The following is a 27,352-nucleotide window of genomic DNA, read 5'->3' as shown; positions in this document are numbered from 1 at the left end:
ACAATGATCCAAAACACACAAGCAAGTCTACATCAGAATGGTTGAAGAACAAGAAATTTAAAGTTTTGGAATGGCCTTGTCAAAGTCCAGACCTAAACCCCATTGAGATGTTGTGGCAGGACCTGAAACGAGCAGTTCATGCTCGAAAACCCACAAATGTCACGAAAACCCACAAATGAAGCAGTTCTGCATGGAGGAATGGGACAAAATTCCTCCATGGCGCTATGAGAGAGTAATCAATAACTACAGGAAGTGTACCTAGAAGAATTGATTCTGTTTTGAAGGCAAAGGGTGATCACACCAAATATTGATTTGATGTAGATTTTTCTTCTGTTCACTCACTTTGCATTTTGTTAATTGATAAATATAAACTATTAACATGTCTATTTTTGAAAGCATTCTTACTTTACAGCATTTTTTCACACCTGCCTAAAACTTTTGCACAGTACTGTATATATATACTATATATATATACTGTATATGCTGCATAAATTATCTATTAATTTCTGCAAACTCATCTTACATGAAACTAATTTAGAAATAGAAACTCAGCTCTGTCTGAAAGTGTCTTTCTTGCTAATATTTAGTATGACCACTCTTAGCATCAATAACGTTAGCAAGCAATAGGAAAACTGTAAAGTTACCTTGCAGTTTACTGCGGCAAACTTTTATAAGGGCATTTACAGTGTGGAAAGCAGATGCATCTTTAAAAACATGGCAAACTGTGGTAGATGTGCAGCATATCCAGAGGGAATACTGCAGAATTGATATAAGGATCTAGAAATGCCCTTACCTGAAAATTCAAATGCAGTTAACCAGTCTTTCACTCCAACCGAATGACAATCGATGACTAAAGCTGTGCTGTCCTTATATACCCTCCCAGCTCTGCACAGCAGCAGAGGGGGGCTTGTGAGTGTTTACAGCAGGCTTTAGCAGGTTGACAGGTAAGCTATGTGTGGTTAAAAGGCTTCCTGTAGGCTTCAGTAGAAAAGAAGCAAAGATACTCTTTATACAGACTCAGAAGAACAGGGGTCTAGCTTGTGTTACTTTGGGGGCGGGACATTTGTTATCTCTGTCTAAATAAAAATACATGTATATAACACCTCAAGATGTGTCATTTACTGTGCTTTACACACAAAAACATTTATTCATACAGAAATCATTTTTGCAAACTCATCTGACATGAGTCTGACAGTGTCTTTAATGCGCATATTTAGTCTGGTCTCCTTTGGCATCAATAACAGCTTGACATCTTTTTGTCATTATGTCTGTGCACTTTCTCAAAATCTCTGGTGTAATTTGATGTTAGACCACTTGCTGCTTTGAATTAGGCATCTTAAACAACCTCTAAAATTTCTCCTGCATTTTCCCATTTGTGGCTCTGTGTTCCTTTTTTCTTCCTATTTGAAATTAATTGCATGTGTGGCATATTAAAGTCATCAATATAATTAGACAGTTAATGCCTCTGACAGTTTTTCAGGATTTTTCAGTTCCTGTGGTTGGATTTTATGATCTTTTATAAGGGCTACCTTATACCTCGCTGTGCTTTACAAACCTTACATATGCTTTCCCTGTATATATATATATATATATATATATATATATATATATATATATATATATATATATATATATATACAGACGTGCTCAAATTTGTTGGTACCCCTCCATAAAAAACGAAGAATGCACAATTTTCTCTGAAATAACTTGAAACTGACAAAAGTAATTGGCATCCACCATTGTTTATTCCATATTTAATAGAAATCAGACTTTGCTTTTGATTTTTTATTCAACATAATATTGTAAATAAGAAAACAAATGAAAATGGCATGGACAAAAATGATGGGACCGCTAGCCTAATATTTTGTTGCACAACCTTTAGAGGCAATCACTGCAATCAAACGTTTTCTGTAGCTCTCAATGAGACTTCTGCACCTGTTAACAGGTATTCTGGCCCACTCTTCCTGAGCAAACTGCTCCAGCTGTCTCAGGTTTGATGGGTGCCATCTCCAGACTGCAAGTTTCAGCTCTTTCCATAGATGTTCGATAGGATTCAGATCAGGACTCATAGAAGGCCACTTCAGAATAGTCCAATGTTTTGTTCTTATCCATTCTTGGGTGCTTTTAGCTGTGTGTTTTGGGTCATTATCTTGTTGGAGGACCCATGACCTGCGACTGAGACAGAGCTTTCTGACACTGGGCAGTACGTTTCGCTCCAGAATGCCTTGATAGTCTTGAGATTTCATTGTGCCCTGCACAGATTCAAGGCACCCTGTGCCAGGCGCAGCAAAGCAGCCCCAAAACATAACCGAGCCTCCTCCATGTTTCACTGTAGGTATGGTGTTCTTTTCTTTGAAAGCTTCATTTTTTCGTCTGTGAACATAGAGCTGATGTGACTTGCCAAAAAGCTCCAGTTTTGACTTATCTGTCCAAAGGACATTCTCCCAGAAGGATTGTGGCTTGTCAATATGCATTTTAGCAAATTCCAGTCTGGCTTTTTTATGTTTTTCTTTCAAAACTGGAGTCCTCCTGGGTCTTCTTCCATGGAGCCCACTTTCGCTCAAAAAGCGACGGATGGTGCGATCAGAAACTGACGTACCTTCACCTTGGAGTTCAGCTTGTATCTCTTTGGCAGTTATCCTTGGTTCTTTTTCTACCATTCGCACTATTCTTCTGTTCACTCTGGGGTCGATTTTAATCTTGCGGCCGCGCCCAGGGAGGTTGGCTACAGTTCCATGGACCTTAAACTTCTTAATAATATTTGCAACTGTTGTCACAGGAACATCAAGCTGCTTGAAGATGGTCTTGTAGCCTTTACCTTTACCATGCTTGTCTATTATTTTCTTTCTGATCTCCTCAGACAACTCTCTCATTTGCTTTCTCTGGTCCATGTTCAGTGTGGTGCACACAATGATACCAAACAGCACAGTGACTACTTTTCTCCATTTAAATAGGCTTAATGACTAATTACAAGATTGGAGACATGTGTGATAGTAATTAAAGAAGCTAATTAGTTTGAAATATCACTATAATCCAATTATTTATTATCTTTTCTAAGGGGTACCAACAAATGTGTCCAGGCCATTTCAGAGTATCTTTGTAGAATAAGCAATAATTAATCTCTTTTCACAGCTTCTTTGCTTTATTCTATGACATACCAAAGGCATGGAAGTATACATGATAAAATAGCTTTTAATTTCATCACTTTTCAGGAGGAATGAAGCATTATTTCAATGAGCTGTAAGGGTACCAACAAATTTGAGCACATCTGTATATATATATATATATATATATATATATATATATATATATATATATATATAGTAACATAGCAGGCAGGGGGTTAAAATCCTCCCTGCGTAAGACATGTGTGCAGGCACAGTTTTTTTAGTTTGTTTTATTGCTTAATTAGTTTTGTTAATTATTTTATTGGTGATTATCCCCTGCACCTGGTGATTATTATTAAATTAGAGCCAGGTGCAGGGTATAAAAGAGAAGCAGTCAGTCTGCTCAGGGCTGCTGAGGAGAAGGAGGCAGAAGGGGTGCTTTGCTTCCAAGCAGTCGTGAAAAGGACAGAAAAAGTGTAAGTTTACAGAACGGAGTGTTTTGTTGTTGGGCAGGTAAACGGCTTAGTCGTCTTGCGGGTTAGTTTAGGTTCCTGTTTGTGTATTAGTTATTTGTTCAAAAAAAGAGCTAGGTGTTTGTTTTGTTTATTTTGATTTTGTGTTTGGTGAATTAAAAATAGCGCATCCGTGCTTTAAAAACTCCATTCCTGTGTCCTGGGTCTGTGCTTTTAAAGGGGCAACGAACCCGAGTGGGTGCGGTTCATTTACTATATATATATACAATGCCTATAGAAAGTCTACACACCCTTTCATTTTTTTCACCTTTTGTTGCCTTATAGCCTGGAATTCGAATGCATTAAAATATATTTTTTTGTCATTTATCTACACATCCTACCCCACAACTTCCAAGTGAAAAAAAAATATTCTAGAAATTTGTAGAAAATTAATTAAAAATAAAAACTGAAATAGCTTTGTTGGGTAAGTATCCACCCCCCTTGTAATAGCAATCCTAAATTAGCTCAGGTGTAACCAACCGCCTTCAAAATTACACACCAAGTTAAGTGGCCTCCACCTGTATTAAATTGTAGCAATTCACATGATTTCAGGATAAATTCAGCAGTTCCTGTAGGTTCCCTCTGCTGGGTAGTGCATTTCAAAGCAAAGATTCAACCATGAGCACTAAGGCCCTTTCAAAAGAACTCCGGGACAAAGTTGTTGAAAGGCACAGATCAGGGGATGGGTTTAAAAAAATATCAAAGGCCTTAAATATCCCTTGGGGCACGGTCAAGACGATTATTAAGAAGTGCAAGGTGTATGGCACCACCGAGACCCTGCCTAGATCAGGCCGTCCCTCCAAACTGGATGACCTAGCAAGAAAGAGACTGATCAGAGAGGCTACCAAGAGGCCAATGGCAACTTTGCAAGAGCTACAGGCTTTTATGGCCAAGACTGGTCAAAGTGGGCATGTGACAATAATATCCCAAGCACTCCACAAATCTGGCCTGTATGGTAGGGTGGCAAGAAGGAAGCCATTACTCAAGAAAGCCCACTTTGAATCCCATTTGAAGCATGCAAAAAAACTCAGGAGATTCTGTAGCCATGTGGCAAAAAGTTTTGTGGTCTGACGAAACTAAAATTGAACTTTTTGGCCTAAATGCAAAGCATTCTGTTTGGTGCAAACCCAACATAGCACATCACCCAAAGAACACCATCCTTACTGTGAAGGATGGTGGTGGCAGCATCATGTTATGGGGATGTTTCTCATCGGCAGGGATTGGGGCACTTGTCAGGATAGAAGGGAAAATGAATGGAGCAAAGTACACAAAAGTCCTTGAGGAAAACCTGCTGCCCTCTGCAAGAAAGCTGAAACTGGGATGGAAGTTTACCTTTCAGCATGACAACGACCCAAAGCACACAGCCAAAGCTACACTGGAGTGGCTAAGGAAAAAAAAGGTAAATGTCCTTGAGTGGCCCAGTCAGAGCCCCGACCTAAATCCAATTGAAAAGTTGTGGCATGACATGAAGATTGCTGTCCATCAACGCTCCCCAAGGAACTTGACAGAGCTTGAACAGTTTTGTAAAGAAGAATGGTCAAATATTGCCAAATCTAGGTGTGCAAAGTTGGTAGAGACCTATCCCAACAGACTCACAGCTGTAATTGCTGCCAAAGGTGCTTCCACCAAGTAATAACTTAGAGGGGTGGAGACTTATTGTGACAGTCTGGCTCGCAGTGGTGAGGTTGATGACATCACGGACCAGGAAGTAACTGAAATCAAACAGTGGATGGGCGGGTGAAGCTGAGTGCAATGGCACTCAGCGTGTTTAATAAACAAAACAAAAGATTTAAACAATGAACAAAACACAAAACAAAAAGGCGCGATGGCCAAACAAATAGAAACAAGTATATATTTTTAAATATAGCAATTGTTAATTTTATATGTTCTCGCGCTCTCTCTCTCCGCTCTCCCGTACTCTCCTCTCTACACTCAACCCCGAGTGCAGAGAGCTGCAGGTTTATATACTCTGGCCGAGGGATTAACTAGTTGTTAATTATCTTATTACCCCTCGGCCAGAGTCTGCACGCGTTTGGTAAGGATGCATGACTGTCAGTTAGTTAAATAATCAGTAGCTGATCAGCCATGCATCCTCACAGGGTTTTTAAATATAATAATAAAAGACGCGGCGCTTTTATCCGCGCCGCAAACAAAAATACAAATAATAATAAATAGGGGCGGGAACTCCGCCACACTTATCCAATTATGATCTTTCAGTTTTGTATTTTTAATATATAGTTTTTTTCTCAATAAAAACTTTTTTCCCCTTAACAGTGTGGAGTATGGTGTGTAGATAAGTGGAAAAAATCCTCATTTAAATGCATGAAAATCTGAGGCACTGACACAACAAAATGTGAAAAAAGTTCAAGGGGGTGTAGACTTTTTATAGGCACTGATTATTTATTTATATATATATATATATATATATATATATATATATATATATATATATATATATATATATATATACAGTGCCGTGAAAAAGTATTTGCCCCCTGTCTGATTTTCTGCATTTTTGCATATTTTTCACATTGTATTTGGTCAGATTTTTTTTGTGGGTTGTAGTAGTATATAGAGGGAGTCTGAGAGAAAAAAATGACACCAGGTGGGGTAATCAAACATGCAATCTTCAGATGTGAAAAAGTTATTGCCCCCCCCCCCCAGTTAACTCAACACAATTAAAGGGATAATTAGGGTCAGCTGTTTGAGTACTTTGGTTAACAACCAGGCCTGATTTGGGCCAGCCCTGCCCAATATAAATCTGACTAACTTTGGCCCTTACCATCAGAGTGAAGTTGTCAGCACACAGGTTCTAGAGGCACATCATGCCACGAACAAAAGAAATTCCTGAAGACCTCCGGAAAAAAGCTGTTGATGCCTATCATTCTGGAAAGGGTTACAAAGCCATTTCTAAGGCTCTGGGGCTCCACCGAACCACAGTCAGAGCCATACTGTCCAAATGGAGAAAGTTGGGGACAGTAGTAAATCTTCCCTGGAGTGGCCATCCTGCCAAAAGCTCTACAAAGTCATCCAGGATGTCACAAAGAGCCCTAGAACAACATCCAGGGATCTGCAGGGCTCTCTCGCCTTGGCTAAGGTCAGTGTTCATGACTCCACCATCAGAAAGACACTGGGCAAAATAGGATTCATGGCAGAGTAGCAAGGCAGAAACCATTGCTCATTAAGAAGAACGTGAATGCTCGTCTCAAGTTTGCCAAAAAAGCACCTGGATGATCCTCAAGAGGTCTGGAACAATGTTATTATTATTATTATTATTATTATTATTATTATTATTATTATTATTATTATTATTATTATTATTTATTTCTTAACAGACGCCCTTATCCAGGGCGACTTACAGTCGTAAACAAATACATTTCAAGAATCACAGTACAAGTAATAATACAATTAAGAGCAAGATAAATAGAATGACTTTGGTTCAAGCAAGTACAAGTGTGACAAAATACGATTCAATAATACAGCAGATAACAGTGTCAGCGATAGTTACATCAGGATATAATTAAATACAAAATACTACTCATGGACAGATGAGTCAAAAGTGGAACTTTTTGGCTGACATGGGCCCCATTATGTCTGGCGAAAACCAAACACTGCATTCCATGGTAAGAACCTCATACCAACAGTCAAGCATGGTGGTGGTAGTGTCATGGTTTGGGAATGCTTTGCTGCATCAGGACCTGGACGCCTTGCCATTATTGAAGGAACCATGAATTCTGCTCTGTATCAGAGAATTCTACAGGAGAATGTCAGGCCATCCGTCCGTGAGATGAAGCTGAAGCGCAGCTTCGTCATGCAGCAAGACAATGATCCGAAACACACAAGCAAGTCTACATCAGAATGGTTGAAGAACAAGAAATTTAAAGTTTTAGAATGGCCTAGTCAAAGTCCAGACCTAAACCCCATTGAGATGTTGTGGCAGGACCTGAAACGAGCAGTTCATGCTCGAAAACCCACAAATGTCACTGAGTTGAAGCAGTTCTGCATGGAGGAGTGGGCCAAAATTCCTCCACGGCGCTGTGAGAGACTAATCAATAACTACAGGAAGCGTTTGGTTGCAGTTATTGCTGCTAAAGGTGGCGTAACCAGTTATTGAGTCTAAGGGGGTGATTTACTTTTTCACACGGGGGCATTGGGTGTTGCATAACCTTCTTTAATAAATAAATGAAATATGTATCACATTTTTGTGTTATTTGTTCATTCAAGGTCCCTTTTATCTAATATTAGGTTTTGGTTGAAGATCTGATAACATTCAGTGTCAAAAATATGATAAAATGCAGAAAATCAGACAGGCAAATACTTTTTCACGGCACTGTAGCTACATATTTATAATTTTATTTTTTAAAAAAACTAATTTATTTCAGTTCACAATTACATTTAAAAATAGATGGTGCTGATCAAGCTTGAACTGCACATTTTATTGTGTTGGTTGTATTTCTAATTTCTAAATTATTGCCCCTAGTACATTTTGGTGGTGGTCTAAATGGGTGAATTTCCTGATTAAAGAAATACATAAATACATTTTAAACAATTTTATTACAGTTAAGAATAATAAAAACAATAGCATCAGTAATAAAACTAATTTAAATGCAATGGATGTAGTAATTGTAACAATTTAATATGCAATTAAAACTTTTTAGATGTAACGAATGGCTTCATATGCTGGATTAGACTGATAACTAACCTTTTCCTCAAATGCTATCTGAACATCTGGTCCGTTTTGAAACACTACCCGAGAGCACACAGACCAGATTCCACCTCCCTGTGACAAAAATACAGAAGTGGTTTATTGCTCTGCTGGTGTTACAGGCTAATTCTCACCACGGCATTTTGTGGCATCCTGGTGATATACATGCTTATTTGAAGGAGTGAAAACTGACAAAAAGGCAATATATATACAGTAGTTCCTCATACAAGTTAGAAATACTTATTTGAAACTACCGAGAGTCTCTATACAGCTCAAAGAGTTTTGCTGTTTTTACCATTTTGCAGTGGCAAAACTAAATCACTTAGAATTACCATCTGTACCAGTACCAAAAGTTTGAAACTTTCCTACATCAAATGTGAAAAAAAGTAAATACCTCTTATACACAATGAGATATAAGTCGTCAAACTAAGGTAAAATTGTTATTCTCCTTCAGCTAAATAACTGGACATCTACCAATCATGTGATTTCACATGTTGGTCAACATCAAAATAAACCAGGGAATGCAAGCAGTTTGATATCCACACCGTCTATATTAAACCATTTATTTATATTTTAAAACAGCACATATCGCACAAAAAAAAATACTGTTGTTTGAACTTGCAACATGAGGTCCTTCAGGAGCACACGGCCTTAGTCTGCGCTGCGCTGTTGTTGAAATGCATTAATTTTTTAAGCTTAAATCCAAGCCTGACCAGCTTTCGCTGAAAACCTGAAGGTTCTGCTCGAGTAGAAATTTTCCATTTCCTGTTTGAAAATATTCCTCATTTAATTAATAAATAAAGGGAAAATGTATTAGGTAGAAATAAATCAATAATTTAAATCAATGTATAGAGGAATAAATATATTTAGAAATAAATATTTTTAAAGAAATAAATGTAGAAATTAATACATGTTTATATTACAAATGTATTAATAAATAGCAAGCCAGAAAAAATGTCACATTAATTGATTTGGCTGATGCTTTTATCCAGAGCAATTGGCATTTGTATACCTATATAAAAAGTACAAGTTTCATGTCAAAAACCAAAAAATAGTTATACAACGAGGCACTAGTGATCCTTCACTTACAGCATCTGTGGAGTATTGATTAGAGCACTGTGCTCCTGACTGGAGGGTTGTGAGTTCAATCCCAGGTGGGTGACACGTTGCTGCTTTACCTAGATTGGTCCACTAAGAAACCCAACTGTAAAGGAGTAATTGTATGTACAAAAAAAATAATGTCAGAATTGTAAATTGGCCTGGATAAGGGTGTCTGCTAAGAAATAAAATAATAATTTTCAGGCATGGTTGGTACTTGGATGGGAGACTACCTGGCACAACCAGGTACTTTACACTTTTCTTTGGAGTTTTACTTGTTTACAATAACAAATAGTAGATTAAACAACACAAATGAACTGATTTACTTTTAATTTATTGATGCCAGCAGCTTTGCTCGCCTTAAATTCCCAGCTTGCTGCGCTCCTCTTAAATAATTCCCACCTCGCTTTGCTCGCCTAAAAAAAAAAAAAAAAACCTGGATGACAGATTCCTAATATTGTGAAGGTGGCTCTTTTGATAAATTAATAAGTAATAGTAATATTTTCTATATTAACTTTTAAATGTTTAGCAGTGCTGTTTTGAGAATAGGCCTATACAGTGTATATCTTAGTAGTAATATATTTGTTTTAATTCATGGCCTCAAAGGAATCAGTAAACTCTCATTTGGCCCCGAGAAAAATATTCCTGATAACACCGTGACCTGCAATGCCTGGACTGTTTTGTTGGATTTGCTATGAAAACAAAAGTTGTTTATCACAGTAGGCTATGTTGTGGGGAAGTGTTTATTGAAACTGGAGATTCTGTGAAGACTTCAGGCATTTTCTGGATTCTACCAATTTTATGTCGAGCAGCAACATACAGCAAGTTCAAATATTTCTCACTATTTACTGTGTTTGATTTTATTCTGATATTGCTAGGTTATATTGCTGTAAAACAAGACCATTTTACCAGTAAAGCAGGGTGCTAATTTTGCATTTATTATAAGTCTGCATTATTAATGTGCCATATATTTATTGTGAATTTGTGATAGTGTAATCTAGCACTGCAGAAGCGCAAATATTTGTTGAAGGAAAAATGTACCCATTTCTGTCATTTTCCACATGTTTTACTGCAACGGTGCCAATAAGCACAGCTGGGACATTATCAGATGTTATTCATTTAAAGTACAATTACATGCATTATGCTGCTTCTGTAATTAGAAGAAGACCCCAAACAGCTTTTCTTTCAGTTTACGGTGTGCACAATTCTACAAACTGACACATGCGCTTTTAGGCATTAATATACTGTATACATATTTTATTTAGTTCCAATCCATATACTCTATTAAACCAAAATCATGAAAATACTGTTAATATATCAATGCAACTGCCTTATCGATATAAACAATTTAAACATGTTTAAACAGGAAAGCATGCATAAAAGCTGCAGTTATTTTATCGCTGATCATTAATTCATTTAAAAAAAAAAAAAAAAAAAGCATCAAAGTCCCGGCATGCAGTATATTCGTCGGGCCGGGACATTTCAATTTGATGATAATAAGCAGAGCGTGACATTAACAGAAGTGACATTAAATTTGACTGCATTATGGCTGCATCTTCTTTTCTTTTCATACATTTAAACTGTAAAACCACAGAACGTGTGAAACGTTTAATATCTAAATGGCATGTGTGTATTGTACAACAAAAATGTGTTTATACGTAATTAGGTGTAACATTGGTGTTTAGTCATTTGAAACTCTTAATAATTGTTAAACGTTATGTGTTTAATCTGTGCCATTTTTATTATTATTATTATTTGTTTATTTAGCAGACGCCTTTATCCAAGGCGACTTACAGAGACTAGGGTGTGTGAACTATGCATCAGCTGCAGAGTCACTAACAACTACGTCTCACCCGAAAGACGGAGCACAAGGAGGTTAAGTGACTTGCTCAGGGTCACACTGAGTCAGTGGCTGAGGTGGGATTTGAACCGGGGACCTCCTGGTTACAAGCCCTTTTCTTTAACCACTGCTATACTTTAACATTCAGATTTTAAACACAAACCCTGTTATAAACACATATGGATGTTTAAAAAGTGTTAAAAATCATAAACACGTCCAAGAGTTTATAAAATAAAGACCACATGGTGTTTAATTCCTAAACACATTAAAAATCATAAACCCAGTGACGTGTTTGAAAAGTGTGACAATAAGTGTTTTACAGTTCATTACACACTCCTATCTTAGCCACTGTACTTTCTTCTGTGCTTCAACAATTTTTCTGTTTTCTTGGATTATTTGAAGTAGTTTTCTTTATATCATAGTTCCCCTACAAGTCTGCAAAACCATTACTTTGTAGCCAGACTTGGGGTCAGCAGTGTGGAGTAGTGGTTAGGGCTCTGGACTCTTGACCAGAGGGTCGTGGGTTCAATCCTGGGTGGGGGACACTGCTGTTGTACCCTTGGGCATGGTATTTTACCTAGATCCAGTATAAACAACTGGATAAATAGGTAATTGTATGTAAACATAACATTATTGTAACAATTGTAAGTCGCCCTGGATAAGGGTGTCTGCTAAAAAAATAATTAATAATAATTTAAATGCAATCTGCTGAACTATTTGCATTTGACTTGGTATTTGTATATTCTGAAATATAAGAATTTGCATTTGAATTTCAAATCATGGGATCACTTCAAAAATATTTCACTTTCAAATGCATTTAAATACTTTTCAATAATAATGCTCATAATAAACTAGAGAGACTTTTCAGTATTGCTGGTAAAGTAGATCAACCTGAAAGATGCAAACTAAAGGACACTTTTGAGAGCTTCATGTTTATTAAACGTAACAATCAAAACAAGTAAAAAGAATAAACTGTGCAGTGCACACGTATATAAATATATACATATATATCATCATTTATGGCAGTTTTTCACAGACCTGGTCCTGGAGACCCACTGTGTCTGTTGTTTGTGTTCCAACTTAGTTCTCAATTATTGAACTAACAATTAGTTACTTAATGCAATGTTAGACATAACTTGAAATATCCAACTCTTTTGGCTGCTTTCACAAACCCTGATCAGCACAAATCTTGGACTACCTTACCTGAGTTAACATTAGGTAGTCCTAAATTAGTGCTAATTGAGGCCTGTGCAGCCAGCTATTTAAGAGCTAAAAATAATTCAAATGCTCTGATTAGACAAATTATTCGTTCAATTGAGGGTTCAATTAAGTAATTCAGAGGTCAGCTGGAATAAAAACCAGCAAACACTGGGTCCTCAGGACCAAGATTGGGAAACACTGTTTTATGTAACTTGCTTCCTATATTGGTACATACGTGTTAATTTTTGATTACTATGTGATTACTGTGTTTATGTTGCTATTATATAAACTGTTCTCCTTATGCGTCACCTTCGATAAAGGCCTCTGCTAAAGTCATGATAATAAATCAGTCAATTAACATATGTTGTTTGGGAAAGTATTTGAAATGCATTTAGCATTTGTCACACATTTGCATTTGTATTTAGTTTGGTAGTAAACGTATCACATTTGCATTGAGCAAATTCAGAATTTCAAATACATGCAGTCATTTGCATTTAAATCTAAATGCATTTGACCCTGTGTTTGATTATATCACATTATGCTTATGGATACTCGTATAATAATATTAATGATTACAATTTATTTCATACAGGGGACCTGAAACACTGGAACCATCATGCCTTTCACCACGAAACGACAAAGAAAACAACAACATAAATACTACATGAACAGGATAGGACAGGATAAGGATCCACAAATATGCAGCCCACTCACAACTTCAATAACACATCAGAAACCAGAGACACAGACACAACCACAATTTCAGCAATCTCCAGACCGATCACAGCACGTTGAGAGTTACTATCTTGCAACTGTCCATGTAGCATCTCCTGGCCAACCACAGCCCGTTGAGGGTTATTATCGCGCAACTGTCAATGTAAAATATTCTGAAAGAAATTCGAAAGTCCAAAACAGTTTGGGAAGACATTGTGGAAGTTTATAATGCTTCATGGAAGTTGAAGGAAGTCAATCCTTTTGGGAAACCAAACCAGACAAGACCGTTACAAAGCGACACAATGCCAAGTTTACTGCTGTGCATAAGAGCAAAATTACTGTGGACAACAGGAATTACCAGTTACCTTCCATTATCATACACCAAGGATAGGGTGTTACTTCAGTACACTATGTGTCTGTTCTTGCTGTGGGTGCTACTGGAAAATGGGTGCATGCAAATGATGCACTTATTGAAGTCAAACCATGGCCAAGAAATGCAAAGGACATGTATATGGCCTTTTATGAAGAGATCTAATGTTTAACAAATTTGTGATAACCTTAAAAAAAATACTTATTTTAAAATCATGTTCCCATTGAAACCTATTAGCATCGACTGCACTGGTAATTTTCACATATATTCCCAGCGTCCTATTTTGAGGACAGTCAGGTTAGACGTGCTCCAGTAATCAGTCCACTGAACACTCACGCCAGCTATGAATCTCAAACACATAGAAAATAAGAACATAAGGATTTCATCAAGCAGCTTCTTAAAGGATCCCAGGGTGTCAGCTTCAACAACCTTACTGGGGAGTTTGCTCCAGACTCCCACAATTCTCAATGTAAAAAAGTGCCTCCTATTTTCTGTTTTAAATAGCCCTGTACCTAATTTCCATTTGTGACCCCTGGTCCTTGTTTAATTTTTCAGGTCAAAAAACTCCTGAGGGTCTACATTGTCTACACCTTTTAAAATTTTGAATAGCTGAATCAGATCCCTCCGTAGTCTCCTTTGTTCAAGACCAAACAGATTTAGTTCATTTAGCCTGTCTTCGTATGACATGCTTTTCAGACCAGGAATAATTCTGGTTGCTCTTCTTTGCACTCTTTCTAGAGCAGCAATGTCTTTTTTATAGCGGGGTGACCAAAACTGAACACAGTATTCTAGGTGAGGTCTTACTAATGCATTGTATAGTTTTAACATTACTTCCCTCAATTTAAATTCAACACTTTTCACTATATAGCCAAGCATTCTGTTGGCCTTTTTAATAGCTTTCACCACATTGTCTAGATGAAGATATTATTGTATCGACAAACTTTTTCATAGGTCCCTGTAACAGAGAAAGAATGAGCTTGGTTATAAATCTCCCTCCTGACCTTTGAGGGCGCTGTGTAAAGGGAACAGAGAGCCTCGGACTGGATGGTCTGACAATTCATTCCAGGGAAAGGTGGAAGTCGGCCATCTAGAAAGGGGGCGGAGCTACGGTACATCAAGTCATCACTCCAGAAGGGAAGCGATGTGGCAACCGCGGATTGGAGGAGAAACGGTTGCACTCGCTAACCAAGGGGGTACAAAAGGGAACGTGGCTAAGAGATCTGTTCCTTTGTTATGGTTGCAAGCGAACCAAAAGGAGAATCAAAAACGTACCATTAGTGTTTAGTGTTCTGTTTGTTTGTCATGTCTAATTATACTTGTTTGTTCTTGTTAGACGGCTAACACGATCCAGAGCTGTTGCTTAAGGCCAGCACTAAACCCGGACAGCACTTCATCACTGTGGCAGATTTCAAAGCAAGTGCAGGCAAATTTACTTGGGACTTTTATGTTTTAAACAAAGCACAGTTTTTTTTTTTCCAAGCCAAAGGAGGCTGAATGACCCCGCAAGCTACAAAAATGCATTTTAATAATAACAATAAAATAAATATAAGTACTACATTAACCCGTATTTTCTGGATGTTTAAATCTGTGTTTCTGCCTCAGTCACGATTTCAAAGGTAAGTTAAATTTAGCCTTTTTCCTTGGAAACATGGTTGTTTTTCTAAAAGGAGACTCCACCCCCAATTATATACATATTTGATTCCACATAAATAACTCTCTCTTCTTTGTTCCCTGTTATTTCTTTTGACCTCCTCCTCCCCTGCCTCCACCTTGCAGGATGCCTTGTCCAGGGGGATGGTGGCCTTGTGTGCCACTTTTTTGCCTGCTGGCTTAGTTATAAATTATTTTCAGATTTTCCTAGTTCAGCTGGTATAGTATGGATCAAAGCATTTCATGTTATTGCATGAATATATCATTGTTAATAATTAATTTATTGTATCATTTAGTGGATGTCTCCTTTCTGAAATGTATAGTACCATTTTAAATCCTTTCAAACTATAACAATGAGTATTGCATTACTGTGCTGTATCCTTGTATTATTCTCCAGATTGAGGCTGTACACATTTATTAACCACTGGAAACTCATTTTCAGAGTCATTGACTTTTCAGATGTACGAACAACCTCCATCCTCAAGGTGTTCAGAACTATGAGGTTCTACTGTATTTGCAGAATTAACAGTTACATTTAGACTTTTGCGCCTAACAAAATGTAAGTTATCATAATGATATAGTTAAAGAGAAAATTAAAATAACAGGTAGATGTCACTTAAAAAATTGCTCCAAAAAATTACAAAATAGCCTGTCCTCAAATGAGGACAATGGCACTTAATGAGTTAAACCAGACAGACGTGGCAAACTTTGAACCCTTGGTTAATTCCTTTAGGAACTAGTAGTATCATGAATACAAAAAATGCAAAGTGCCCCAGTTGTGTAGCTAGCATGACTACCAACAGGAAAGGTTTTGTATTCTGGTACAAACTACAAGAAAACAAAGTCGAGCCAACAAACATGTCAGCTGTTGGATTTTCAGTGGTTTACCTTATTTGGAAGTGTTCAAAAAGTCTTGAGATGGTGGGTGGAGTTTTTTTCATGAATAGGCAGTTTGAAAGTTCCTCATTGATTAGGGTATAAAAAGGCTGGCTTGGAGGCAGCCATGATCTGCTGTCGAGAATCACACTGAAAGAACGTCGGACGGCCCACCCCAGGTAAGAAATACTGTACTGATATTGAAACGTTGGTATCTCCTATGGTTTTACCGCCAGTATTTTATAAGAGATTGGTCTTCAATGGGGAATCAGAAAAAGAACAGCAGATTAATACCGAAGCACCTTTACGAGCGTCCCGTTCAAATTTCAAAATTCAAATCTTCAAATTTCTTTATTTACCCAGCTCCCTGGAGATATACATCTCAAATTTCAAGGGGGTCCTGGCAAGAGAACGAGGCAAGAAATAATGTTAAAAAATCAATAGCAAAAGAGATATTCAAAACAGGACAAAAATAGATAATACAATAATAATGCAAAAAAAAACATTAATACAATTAAAAGCATAAAAAGTAAAACAATTACAATTTACTTGATCCTGATCACAGTCGATATTTACAGGATTTGCGACCCTGAGTTTAGGAACTGTTGACAGTTCCCTTGAGTTAACAGCATCAATTAATTAGTGCATGTCGCCAAGCAATTGTAAGCAGGGTGGAGCTCACCCAGGTGTTGAAGGTGAGTCTTAAAAGAGTTTGTTATAACAGGGAGTCGTTTGAATTGATAGAGAAAAGCGTCCATGTTTTGATTACATTTATTTTGCAATTATTGTTGAGGATTTCCAGTATATATTTTGACAAATGCATTTGTATAATCTGTCAAAGGCATTTGCAAAGTCTCAGTTGTGCATTTGTATTTAGATGCAACTGAAGTGCATGCATCTATTTGTATTTGCATTTGCGTTGGTAAGATTTGCAGGTATTTGCATTTGCATTTAAATGCACTTGAACTCCACTATGGCTCCAGTCGGAATCGATTCAGTTCCTTCAACATGCCTTCGTAACACATTCATTTTAGTCTAGTTGTTTTTCGTTAAGATGCAACAAAACTAAGTTTCTTAACCTAGTTTAGTACCAGAGTTCATTTTTTAAATGAAAATTCATGTGTGCTATGTGGTTCTTTCAAAGCTGCACATGTGAGACCTGTGTAGTGAGAGGTGCAGGACAGGCAAGATTTATAGCATTATTATGTCAGCTACAATATCTTTAACCCTTTGCAGATGGCCCATTATAATTCTGATTGAAAATATACAGTAGAGTGCAAATTTATTAGAATTATTTAGAACCTCATACAAGTACAAAGCTTCTCTGAAATCATATAAAAATTGGCACAACCACCCCCCCCAAGAAATTTACAAAATATTAACCGTAGGGAAATAGTGACAGTAGAAACCTCAGGGATGACACTCCAATGAAAACACCAATAGAGATCCTTTTTTTTATTTGGTGCAGCGTGACGGTGGGGTGAAAGTTGAACTCTGCTCAACATAACCATAATATTTAGGTTTGCAAAATATGATCTGGAAGTACTGAAACCAAACATCAATAACCTTTGATTTAATTTCCACTTTTCTCCCCAGTCCTGTGAAGAAGCAAAATGAAGGCTGCTTTTCTTCTTTCTCTGCTTTGCAGTTTGACACTCACCTTGGCTTTTGGTAAGTTACCAGACTTTCAGAGTGAAAAAAAACAGGACACTTATTTGTTTTCTTTAATTCATTACTGCCGTACCAACTCTGGATCAGTTAATTATAAAGTTACATTTTATTTTGTTATTATTATTATTATTATTATTATTATTATTATAACTGTATAAAATAACACATTCATAATTAATAACATCGGGTGGATTTATTGCAGCTCATAACATTTAATTATTTTCCTACTACTGTCATTAGGCTACAGAAAACAGACCTTTTTATATATATATATACTTCAATGGAAAGATTCCACGCATTCTAAATACAGTTGAGCTAGAGGGATATAATCCCTGATATATGCCTTTAGAATCTTTGTAACCTCATCACAAAAACAAACCAAACAAGATCACTCCATCAGCTATTAACAAAATGTTGTTTAAAGTAAATGTCAACCTTTTTAATAAAATGTCAGTTGAGGAATGGCTAAATCAAAACATCCCCGAAAATACAAGCACCTCTGAGATGATGTAGTCGCTATATTTAATACAGAGAGAAGTTCTGTCGGACAAACGAAAAACCTACCATCAGCACAAGTACAAGCAGTGCTAGACATGGGAGCATTACCCAACACCGACTTAATTGAACTGAAATAGAAAGAACTGAAAAAAATACCAGAAAACAAAGCTTGGGTAATCACTGTTTTTCGAGACTGGTTAAAGGAAAATAATACAACCGCAAACTTTGAGGAAAACACGAAGAGTTTAAATGAATATCTCAGAGAATTTTATGCAACCATCAAAAATAAAGGGACAAGAGAGTATATATATTATATATAATATAAGACATGTTAAAATATGTATATATGTATTTTTAAATCTTAAATCTTGTATTTTTTCCCCAGATTTATAAAAGTTGTGAAAATAAATAAATATTTTTTTAAATGTGTACATTCAGATATAATGTATAAATCAAATTACAAGATTTAACATTTAGCTAAATATTTAACTAAATATTAAATCTCTTAACAAGATTTAACATTCGGCTAAATATTTAACTAAATATTAAATCCCTTAACTAGATTTAACATTTAGCTAAATATTTAACTTCATCTTAAATCAATTAACAAGATTTAACATTTAGCTAAATATTTAACTTCATCTTAAATCAATTAACAAGATTTAACATTTAGCTAAATATTTAACTAAATATTAAATCTCTTAACAAGATTTAACATTTAGCTAAGTATTTAACTGGCCAGCTAAATCTAAAAACAACGCAATTTGATTGGCTCTTGTAATGTTAATTGGGAATATGCAAATTGAAGCATTACAAGCACCAATCAGGTCTGGTGTTTTTGTGTGGTACAAACTGTCGGAATCATCACTCAATGATACTATAGCTCAGCAGATTGCTTTGGTTGGCCTAGATTTCTCTTTTCATTTTGACGCCATAAAACTATTGCACAAAAATCAAACAGATGAAATTCAACACGAAACGTATTAGTAGGATTTGACTGGTACGATTTCCAACACACATAAGTAATGTCTAAAATTCACGGGTACGATGACCTCAGACAGTGTTGCCAGATCTGAAAAATGAAAATATCGTATTGGAGCCTCAAAATTATTCTATTTCATGAAAAATGATCATACATCCCAAAATTTAAGAGCACGCAAATATAAACTTTTTTTTTTTCGTCCTTAATAGGATCATATTGCTGTAAATAGCTACTAACCTTGAGATAATGTATGTACAAGGAGGCTGTGTGGTCCAGTGGTTAAAGAAACAGGTTTATAACCAGGAGGTCCCCAGTTCAAATCCCACCTCAGCCACTGACTCATTAAGTGACCCTGAGCAAGTCACTTAACCTCCTTGTGCTCCGTCTTTCGGGTGAGACGTAGTTGTAAGTGACTCTGCAGATGATGCATAGTTCACACACCCTAGTCTCTGTAAGTCGCCTTGGATAAAGGCGTCTGCTAAATAAACAAATAATAATAATATAATAATATAACATGGGTGTCTGCGGATAGGTGCTTGGGGTGGCACTTGCAAAAGCACAACTTGCAAACTGTGCAAACCATAAATAAAATCCATGTTTGATGCAGCTGTGTTGTATTTGCTTCATTTTATAACTTGCATGATTTATACCGTGATATTAGGGTTACCGTGGGATTTATTTTTAAGGTTGCCATACCGTGGAAATGTTATACCATCCCATCCCTACTCCCAATGACAGAAGATGAAAAAAATATCAGATTTTTTTTTTTCTTCAAATGCGAGTACTCTGTGGACCTTCCTGAATTATAGTACATTTTGGCCACTTTTACAATGATGTCTCGTACATATCATATAAATACAATAATTATCGTAGGTCTGGCAGCACTGAGTGCCCTACAGGGTAAGTGCTTCTGGAGAACAAGGGCATGACCGGAGGTGAAGCATGTGCTACGAGAGACACTAAAGTCAATGTTTGTTTGTTTGAAAGTAAAGGTCTGGGCAGGGTGTTTTGCTGCAGTATAACATTTATATATTTTTTTCCCACTAGTTTTTTTCATTTCTTTTGCTGGTATGCTATACTGTCAGTTTTTCTTTTCTTACCGGTTCACACCGCCTCACTTTAATCACTGCTTTTAATGTACATCTTTTAATAGTGAAACCACAGTTGTGTTTAAATAGACATTAACAAAAATTGTAAAATTCTCAAGTAGAGGCAACACGATAAAACACAACTCAGCAGTGTACAGGTGTGATACAGATTTATTTATCCTTGTTGGATAAATAACTCTATTATTCATTGAGAATGATTACTTTTATAAAAACAAACGTGCCATTGAACTTGTACCATTAAGTAATTTCTTAACGTATTGAAAACTGCTAGTATTACCTATGAAGAGAATTACACTAGTATTTTGCTGACGTTTTGACTGGAGCTGTTTTAACCCAGTTATTAGTGAGTTTGGCATGTCATTGCTTGAAAGCCGTTTCCAGCAATAAACCCAGTATACTTTATTCAAGAGGCCCGCTTGCATTTATCCAACCCACGTCTTGCCCTTTACCCTTTTGTAAACCTTAGCTTACAGAGATCAAAGAACAGGAAAAGTAGGATATATATCTATTTGTTAATGTGGATTGAAGGAGGAGAAGCATTGGCAGCAGATTCTAAGCAATTCCCCAAACACGATCTTTATAACCAGAGAAAGAAAGATGAAATCATTCCATCTTCATACTGTGGTGGAAACAATTCAACTGTCTTCGGCAGTTGATGAGCAAAAGATAAAATTCTCTCGGATGTGTTTCAGAGGCGTTATTTCAGAAGATCCGGGGGGCGGGGGGGGGGGGGGGCGGGGCGGGGGGGGCAAAGTTGTGTCAAATAGCATAGTTGTGTCAAACAGCACCACTGCCCCAAATAGCATCATGAATGAGAGAACGCAGGGCTTTGTCAACACTGTTCTTTTTCTTCAAATAAATTATACACTATGTGTAATGCAGGTATTTTTAAAAGCACGGCGCTGGTTTATAACAAACTCGAAAATGAGTTTCCACTATGTCTCATTTTATGCTAATAACATGTCTTGGGGGGGGGGGGGTCAATAAGCGGAAAAATAATGGAGAATAATATAGACCTACGACAAATCTGGGGGGGCAACTGCACCCACACCCCCAGCCACATACCAGATGATGCTGATGATGTGTTTTGACCCTCAGACCAGCCAAATTAACAGAATCCTGAGGGCGTAAAACTACAGCCTTATAACCCAATCCTTTCTGCCAGAGCCCTGAAATAAGGAGGTAGACTTTTAAGATAACACAAACAATGTTTTTCTCTTTTAGTCTGTGGACCTCTCCCAAAAGAGAAATTTGAGACGTGTGACAGCAAAGGATTGAGCAACTGCACCAAAATCGGACACTCATGTTACCAGTACTTCCGAGGGCCTCTGTCTTTTTATTGTGTCAATGTAAGAATCTTGATTCTGTGTGTCTGTCTGTCTGTCTGTCCCTGCAGTCAGCAAATACTACAGTACAGCTTAAGTGTCTGCAAATTTGTTTCAACACAATTTATTTACCAGCATTATTATTATTATTATTATTATTATTAATAATAGCGATGTAGAGTAGCCAGTGATTTCATGAAAATGCAAACGTTGAGAAGCACTGCTGTGCTTAATTAGCTTTAAATGTCATTTTATTGTTTTTATTTATTTTTAAAGTTACACTTCTCCTTAGTATTTAATAGTGTTCTGCTCCAGTCATTCTCAATGGTTCTGGGTTCTGTTGCTTCTCCAATATCAAGTTCTTATTTGAAATCTGCCTTTACCCAGCTTTGAGCTGCTTTCAGCTTGTCTGGACAATCCTATGTGAGCTGAACAACCTTTGCCTCCACCCTTCCATATCTCTCTCTATTTTATATATATATATATATATATATATATATATATAGAGCGAGAGAGAGAGAGAAAGAGAGAGAGATGTATATGTGTGTGTGTGTGTGTGTGTATGTTAAGGTAAAAGTTCAAATCGAGTAAATCTTAAGTTTTACCGGTGACTGTCAACATATAACAAGTAATGTGGTAAATGGCTGGAATTCTCAAGAAAGCTATTGCTTGATAAATCCACTGCTGGATGAAGGCATCCCCAAGATTCTTCTACAAAAGCTTGTCTTCTGCATCCCTCATCCATGTTGCTCCAGCGAGTTTCTTAATTTCATCTTGCCATCTTCCTGGAGGCCTTCTTCTTGGTCTCTTTATATCTCTTGGGATCCAGCAATGGTCTGTTCTTCTTGCTACATGGCCGGTCCACTGCCGTTTCAGTTTTTTTGCTCTTATAATAACATTGCATACTTTTGTTTGTGCTCTTATCCATTCCTTCCTTTTCCTGTCTCTTCTTGTTATTCCCAGCATGCATCTTTCCATACTCCATTGAGTCGTTTATCATTTTTGAGTCATTTTTACATTGAGGGTCAAGGTTTCACATCTGTAAGTTAGCACTGGCAGCACGCATTGGATGAAGACTTTCCTTGTGAGGCATAAGGGTAGTTTCCCTTTCAGAAACATGCTTAATCTTCCAAAGGCACTCCAGCCCATTTTTGCTCTTCTGTTGATTTCGCACATTTGGTTCTCAGTTGCCAAAACTAACTGTCTTAAGTATGCGTAGTTATTGACTTCTTCAAGCTTCATGGGGTTTCCATGCTGGACAATTTACACGTGAAATGGTGATGCGCGTGCACGTTTGGGAGAATTACTCGTGTAAATCAGGTTTGTGGATGGAAAAAACAGCCAAAGAGAGGGACAGGTTGAATCTCATTTACACGTGTAAATGACGACAAACACGGGAAAATCCATGCCCAGTTTCGCATGGAAACCTGGATTTCACATGTAAATGTTAGTGAGCTTGTTTATTCTTAAGTGACATCACTATAACTATTGCAAGGGAGCAGGTCAGCTGTCACTGTGGATTCCGAGACGGCAGAAAGTAAGTGGCTGATGCATGGTTTTATGGTTAGCAGTGGTGTAGTTCACCTTAATGATAATGCGGGCGGCTTTTTTATTATTGTTTTTTGCAGTGTCTGTCCTGTCATGTTGTATATATCTTGTGGGTTTGTTCTCTGCAAATTCGATTAGTCTGTCGCCCCTCTCGTTCCTGTCGCCATGTCCAACTTTGCTGACCGAATTCTCGTCCTCTATTTTGGCGTTGAAGTCACCGATGATGAACTTATATGGCTCTTCCCATTTTTGTGTAGTTTTTGTACTTCATAAAAATCTTCAACTTCATCCGAATAGCTTGTTGTTGGTGCATATACTTGGATGACCTGAAGTTCATACTTCCTTGAAACTTTGACTATCAGTCTTGTGGACCTCTCTGATGAGCTGTCAATCTCTACTACGTTATTCTTGATTCTCTTATGGACAATGAATCCAACGCCTCCTGTTCGTCTATCTGTAGTGCCTTGTTAGAAGAGAAGATGTCCACTTGAGTTCTACTAGTCCTTAGTCTTTTCACCATACTTTGTTTAGTCCTACTATGTCCCACTTGATTCTTCTAAGTTCTTTCAACTCTTGAAGTCTTGCTTCACCTGAAGAGAGCTGCAGTTGTACGTGGCCAGGGTCAGTGTTCTGTGGCAGCCTAAAATTGTGGTTCTTAGCACCATCTGCCTTCATGCCTAACTGGCCACTGCTTTGGTCGGTGGCAATCCAGCCTCCTGGGAATGAGGGCCATGTTTTTGTCTGTGCTTTCATCATGGGGTGGTTGGCCATAACTCACCACACTGGCCAGGCAGGTTGGTGAGTGCCCCTTCCACTTTGGCTGAGTATGTTACTCAAGCTTTCACAGCATGGTTGAACCTGCCAGAGTCAGGGGACCCCGCTGTACTTCATCTTGAGAACCCGTTGTCACCCTCCTGCCACTTTGAGTCAGTGGAAGTTGGACTTTAGGAGGTATATATATATATATATATATATATATATATATATATATATATATATATATATATATATATATATATATATACTGAGCCAGCCATTATTCTATTTATATTATGTTTCTGAAAATATAATATATGTGGGCTTGTAATCCCACCTCCGCCACTGACTCACGGTGTGACCCTGAGCAAATCACTTTGACACGTAAAACCAAGGTCCTATTGTAAGCGGCTCTGCAGCAGCAGTTGTGATGCATAGTTTCCCCCCTAGTCCCTGTAAGTCGCTTTGGATAAAATTGTCTGCTAATCAGCTAATAATAATAATAATAACAATAATAATAATAATAATAATAATAATATATGTATAGAGTAGTGTGCACATTTATTAGAACACCCCATTGCTTATGTAGTTTTGATTCATTGTGCAGAAATCAAACCAAAGCCCTGGTAAATTGTCAAAATAGACAAATTATTGACTGTGTGATTATATTGATGACTTTAATAAGCCATACATGCAATTCATTTCAAATGGGAAGAGAAAAGGAACACAGAGCCACAAGTGGTAAAATGCAGGAGACTTTTTAGAGGTTGTTTAAGATGCCTAATTAAAGCAGAAAGTGGTTTAACATGGCTTGAATCTTCTTTACACCAGAGATTTTGAGAAAGTGCATAGATACAACACCAAAAAGATGAAAAAGCTGTTATTGATGCTAAGAGTGGTCATACTAAATTTTTGCATTACAGACACTTTCAGACATAGCTGTGTTTTTATTTCTGAATTAGTTTCATGTAATATGAATTTGCCAAAATGTTTTGGGAAGCTCAGTTCCTCTGTTTTTTCTTCTATCTGTAGGAGTTTTGCAGAAATCGAGGGTGTGGAGGACACCTGGCTTCAATCCACAGTTCAAGGGAGAACAACTTGGTCTTTAATCTTGTGCGGCAAGGGAGCCCCTCGAACCCAAGAGGCTGGATCGGGGGGCTCAGGTTTCCCAAGGTAAAGGTCACAGAAACCTAAATATGGGGCGGCCCAGCAGCGTGAATGGGATTTTATTTCCATCCCTGGTTATTCTTTGAATGTTGATCTGATTTGTCTTTTCTTTTCTCAGACTAACCTCTTCATATGGTCTTATGGGACAAAATGGGATTATAATTACTGGGCAGCACACCAGCCTGACAACTGGCACAGCAGCGAGGATTGTCACCCTTTTACACACCATAACAGTAAGTCAAAATAGTCAATATGTTTTTGTTTTTTTAATATATACCACAAAATTGCTACTGTGCTGCATTGAAAAAAAAAAATTAATAAGGAACATCTGCTACAAAAGGATTACTGTATGTCCCGGGAGCGCTTCCATTCTGAGTGCAGGCTGTCGTTCCTTAAAAAAAAAAAAAAAACAGTTAGCCACATTTGATTTGTCTTTTCTCTTCTTTTCTCAGACTAACCTCTTCATATGGTCTGATGGGACAAAATGGAATTATAATTACTGGGCATCAAACCAGCCTGACAACTGGCAAAGCAACGAGGATTGTGTTCATTTCACCGAATACAGTGAGTGTCTTTCTGAAGCCAGGCGCCCCCTGGTGTCTGTCCTTTTATGTCGCAGTTTAAAGTGACTTTCAAGATTCTAAAGTCCTGTTGGCTTCTAGAGGGCATCCACAACTACTGAATACGCAATAGTGCTGAATTTCGAATTACTAAAAGAAGCTTAATAAAGTTAATGACAAACGTTTCCACCAGAAGTCTTTCTCAGCATCTCCAGTGTAAATTCAGTGGCAGATGTTTCCACTGAAGTCTTTCTCAGTGTCTTCAGTGTAAATTCAATAGCAAACGTTTCCACCAGAAGTCTTTCTCTTCTTCTGCAGTGTAAATTCAATGACAAATGTTTCCACTAGAAGTCTTTCTCATTGTATTTAGTATAAATTCAGTGACAAACATTTCTACTAGAAGTCTTTCTCAGTATCTTCAATGTAATTTCAATGGCAAATGTTTTGACTAGAAGTCTTTCTCATTGTTTTCAGTGTAATTTCAATGAGAAACGACTAGAAGTGTTTCTCAGTGTCTTCAAATGTTCCAGTATTGAATGTAGATTCGTTTTTCTAAAAGCCTTCAGAGGCCATATAAATAATTTTAGTGGGTCTATGATGCTTACAATATTTTATTCGAAGTTAGCCACACTGACCTCTTGTGGACTGGAGCAGAGATGGAAATAATACTCCCATTGCATAGCGGTTTGATCCATTCCTGGTTTCACTAAGAGTTTAATAAGACACACCTGAGCTTGTGACCTATACACACTGTGGCTAATCAAGCTCATGTGAAACTGGCCATAGAAAATATATATAAGGAATTATATGATCCATATATTTCATACACCAAAATGGGCCGCTTTTTGTAGTATGAAAATATGAATAATAAAATTCCTTAAATATATTTAAAATATACTTTCTTTCTATATGGGTGTGATGCAATAGAAGTCTTATTTCCATCCCTGCACAGCACCATATAGAATATTATAATATACCATATTTAGGGATGTAAAAAAATCGCTTATTTCATGGTCTAAAAATAGGTCATTCAAGATATTTCACAATTAAACATAATATTTATTAAAGCAGAAAAATAACTTTTTGATCATTTTCTCTTTAGTGTTATTATACAACAAATGTTCCTAAATACTTAAAGGCTTACCTGAAAACAATAAATGCAAAATTGTAAAATATTTCAGATTTTATATCCACCTTTTAAAGGCATTCTGTTTTCACCATCAGTGAATTATCAAACAAAATAAAAAACATAAATGCATGTAAAAATAACGATAGACATGTGAAATGTCCCCTTGGACTGGACAGAGCAAATCTTTAGCAGAAATATTTCAGATTTTTGATGCAGCTGGTGTCTTTTTCATTGAAGACGTTTTAAAGAAATTGTGCAGCTCTGTGCAGCGTGTGTTCAATCATTTACTGGAAGGAAGCAAACTAAACCGGCTGCCAGGTTCCTAGAAGCAGTCTAACAGGTAGTGTATAAGGCAAGCGTTTCCTGTATTTATTTTTAAGTGATATCATTTTATTATATGTACACTATTCTTTTGGAAATGGGAATTTTCACAGGGAACAACATATTACATGGAAAATCATGATATCCGTGACAACGGTGAAACAAATACAGCCTTAATCATGTTCTATAGGTATTGGGCAGTTTGATTTAACCA

General features: G+C 37.0%; 1 protein-coding gene across 2 annotated transcripts; it reads left to right on the top strand.

The window, feature by feature from the left end:
• Nucleotides 1–16,080: 16,080 nt before the first annotated feature.
• Nucleotides 16,081–26,938, top strand: LOC131706722 (galactose-specific lectin nattectin-like). Of its 2 annotated transcripts, XM_059008358.1 has the most exons (6): nt 16,081–16,251; nt 17,669–17,743; nt 21,557–21,681; nt 24,994–25,134; nt 25,247–25,361; nt 25,581–25,698. In XM_059008358.1, exons 2-6 carry the CDS (start codon nt 17,686–17,688, stop codon nt 25,583–25,585), a joined length of 444 nt encoding a protein of 147 aa, XP_058864341.1. In that variant the 5' UTR covers nt 16,081–16,251; nt 17,669–17,685; the 3' UTR covers nt 25,586–25,698. The 2 variants fall into 2 exon arrangements, with proteins under 2 accessions (XP_058864341.1, XP_058864340.1); XM_059008357.1 differs by lacking the exon at nt 25,247–25,361 and having other exon boundaries at nt 25,581–26,938.
• The last annotated feature ends 414 nt before the right edge of the window (nt 26,939–27,352 follow it).

The sequence above is a fragment of the Acipenser ruthenus genome, chromosome 36 (assembly GCF_902713425.1).
Source record: "Acipenser ruthenus chromosome 36, fAciRut3.2 maternal haplotype, whole genome shotgun sequence".
In the NCBI taxonomy this organism is placed as follows: Eukaryota; Metazoa; Chordata; class Actinopteri; order Acipenseriformes; family Acipenseridae; genus Acipenser; species Acipenser ruthenus.
The sequence above is the reverse complement of the archived record's forward strand: the minus strand, read 5'-3'. Positions and strand labels throughout refer to the sequence as shown.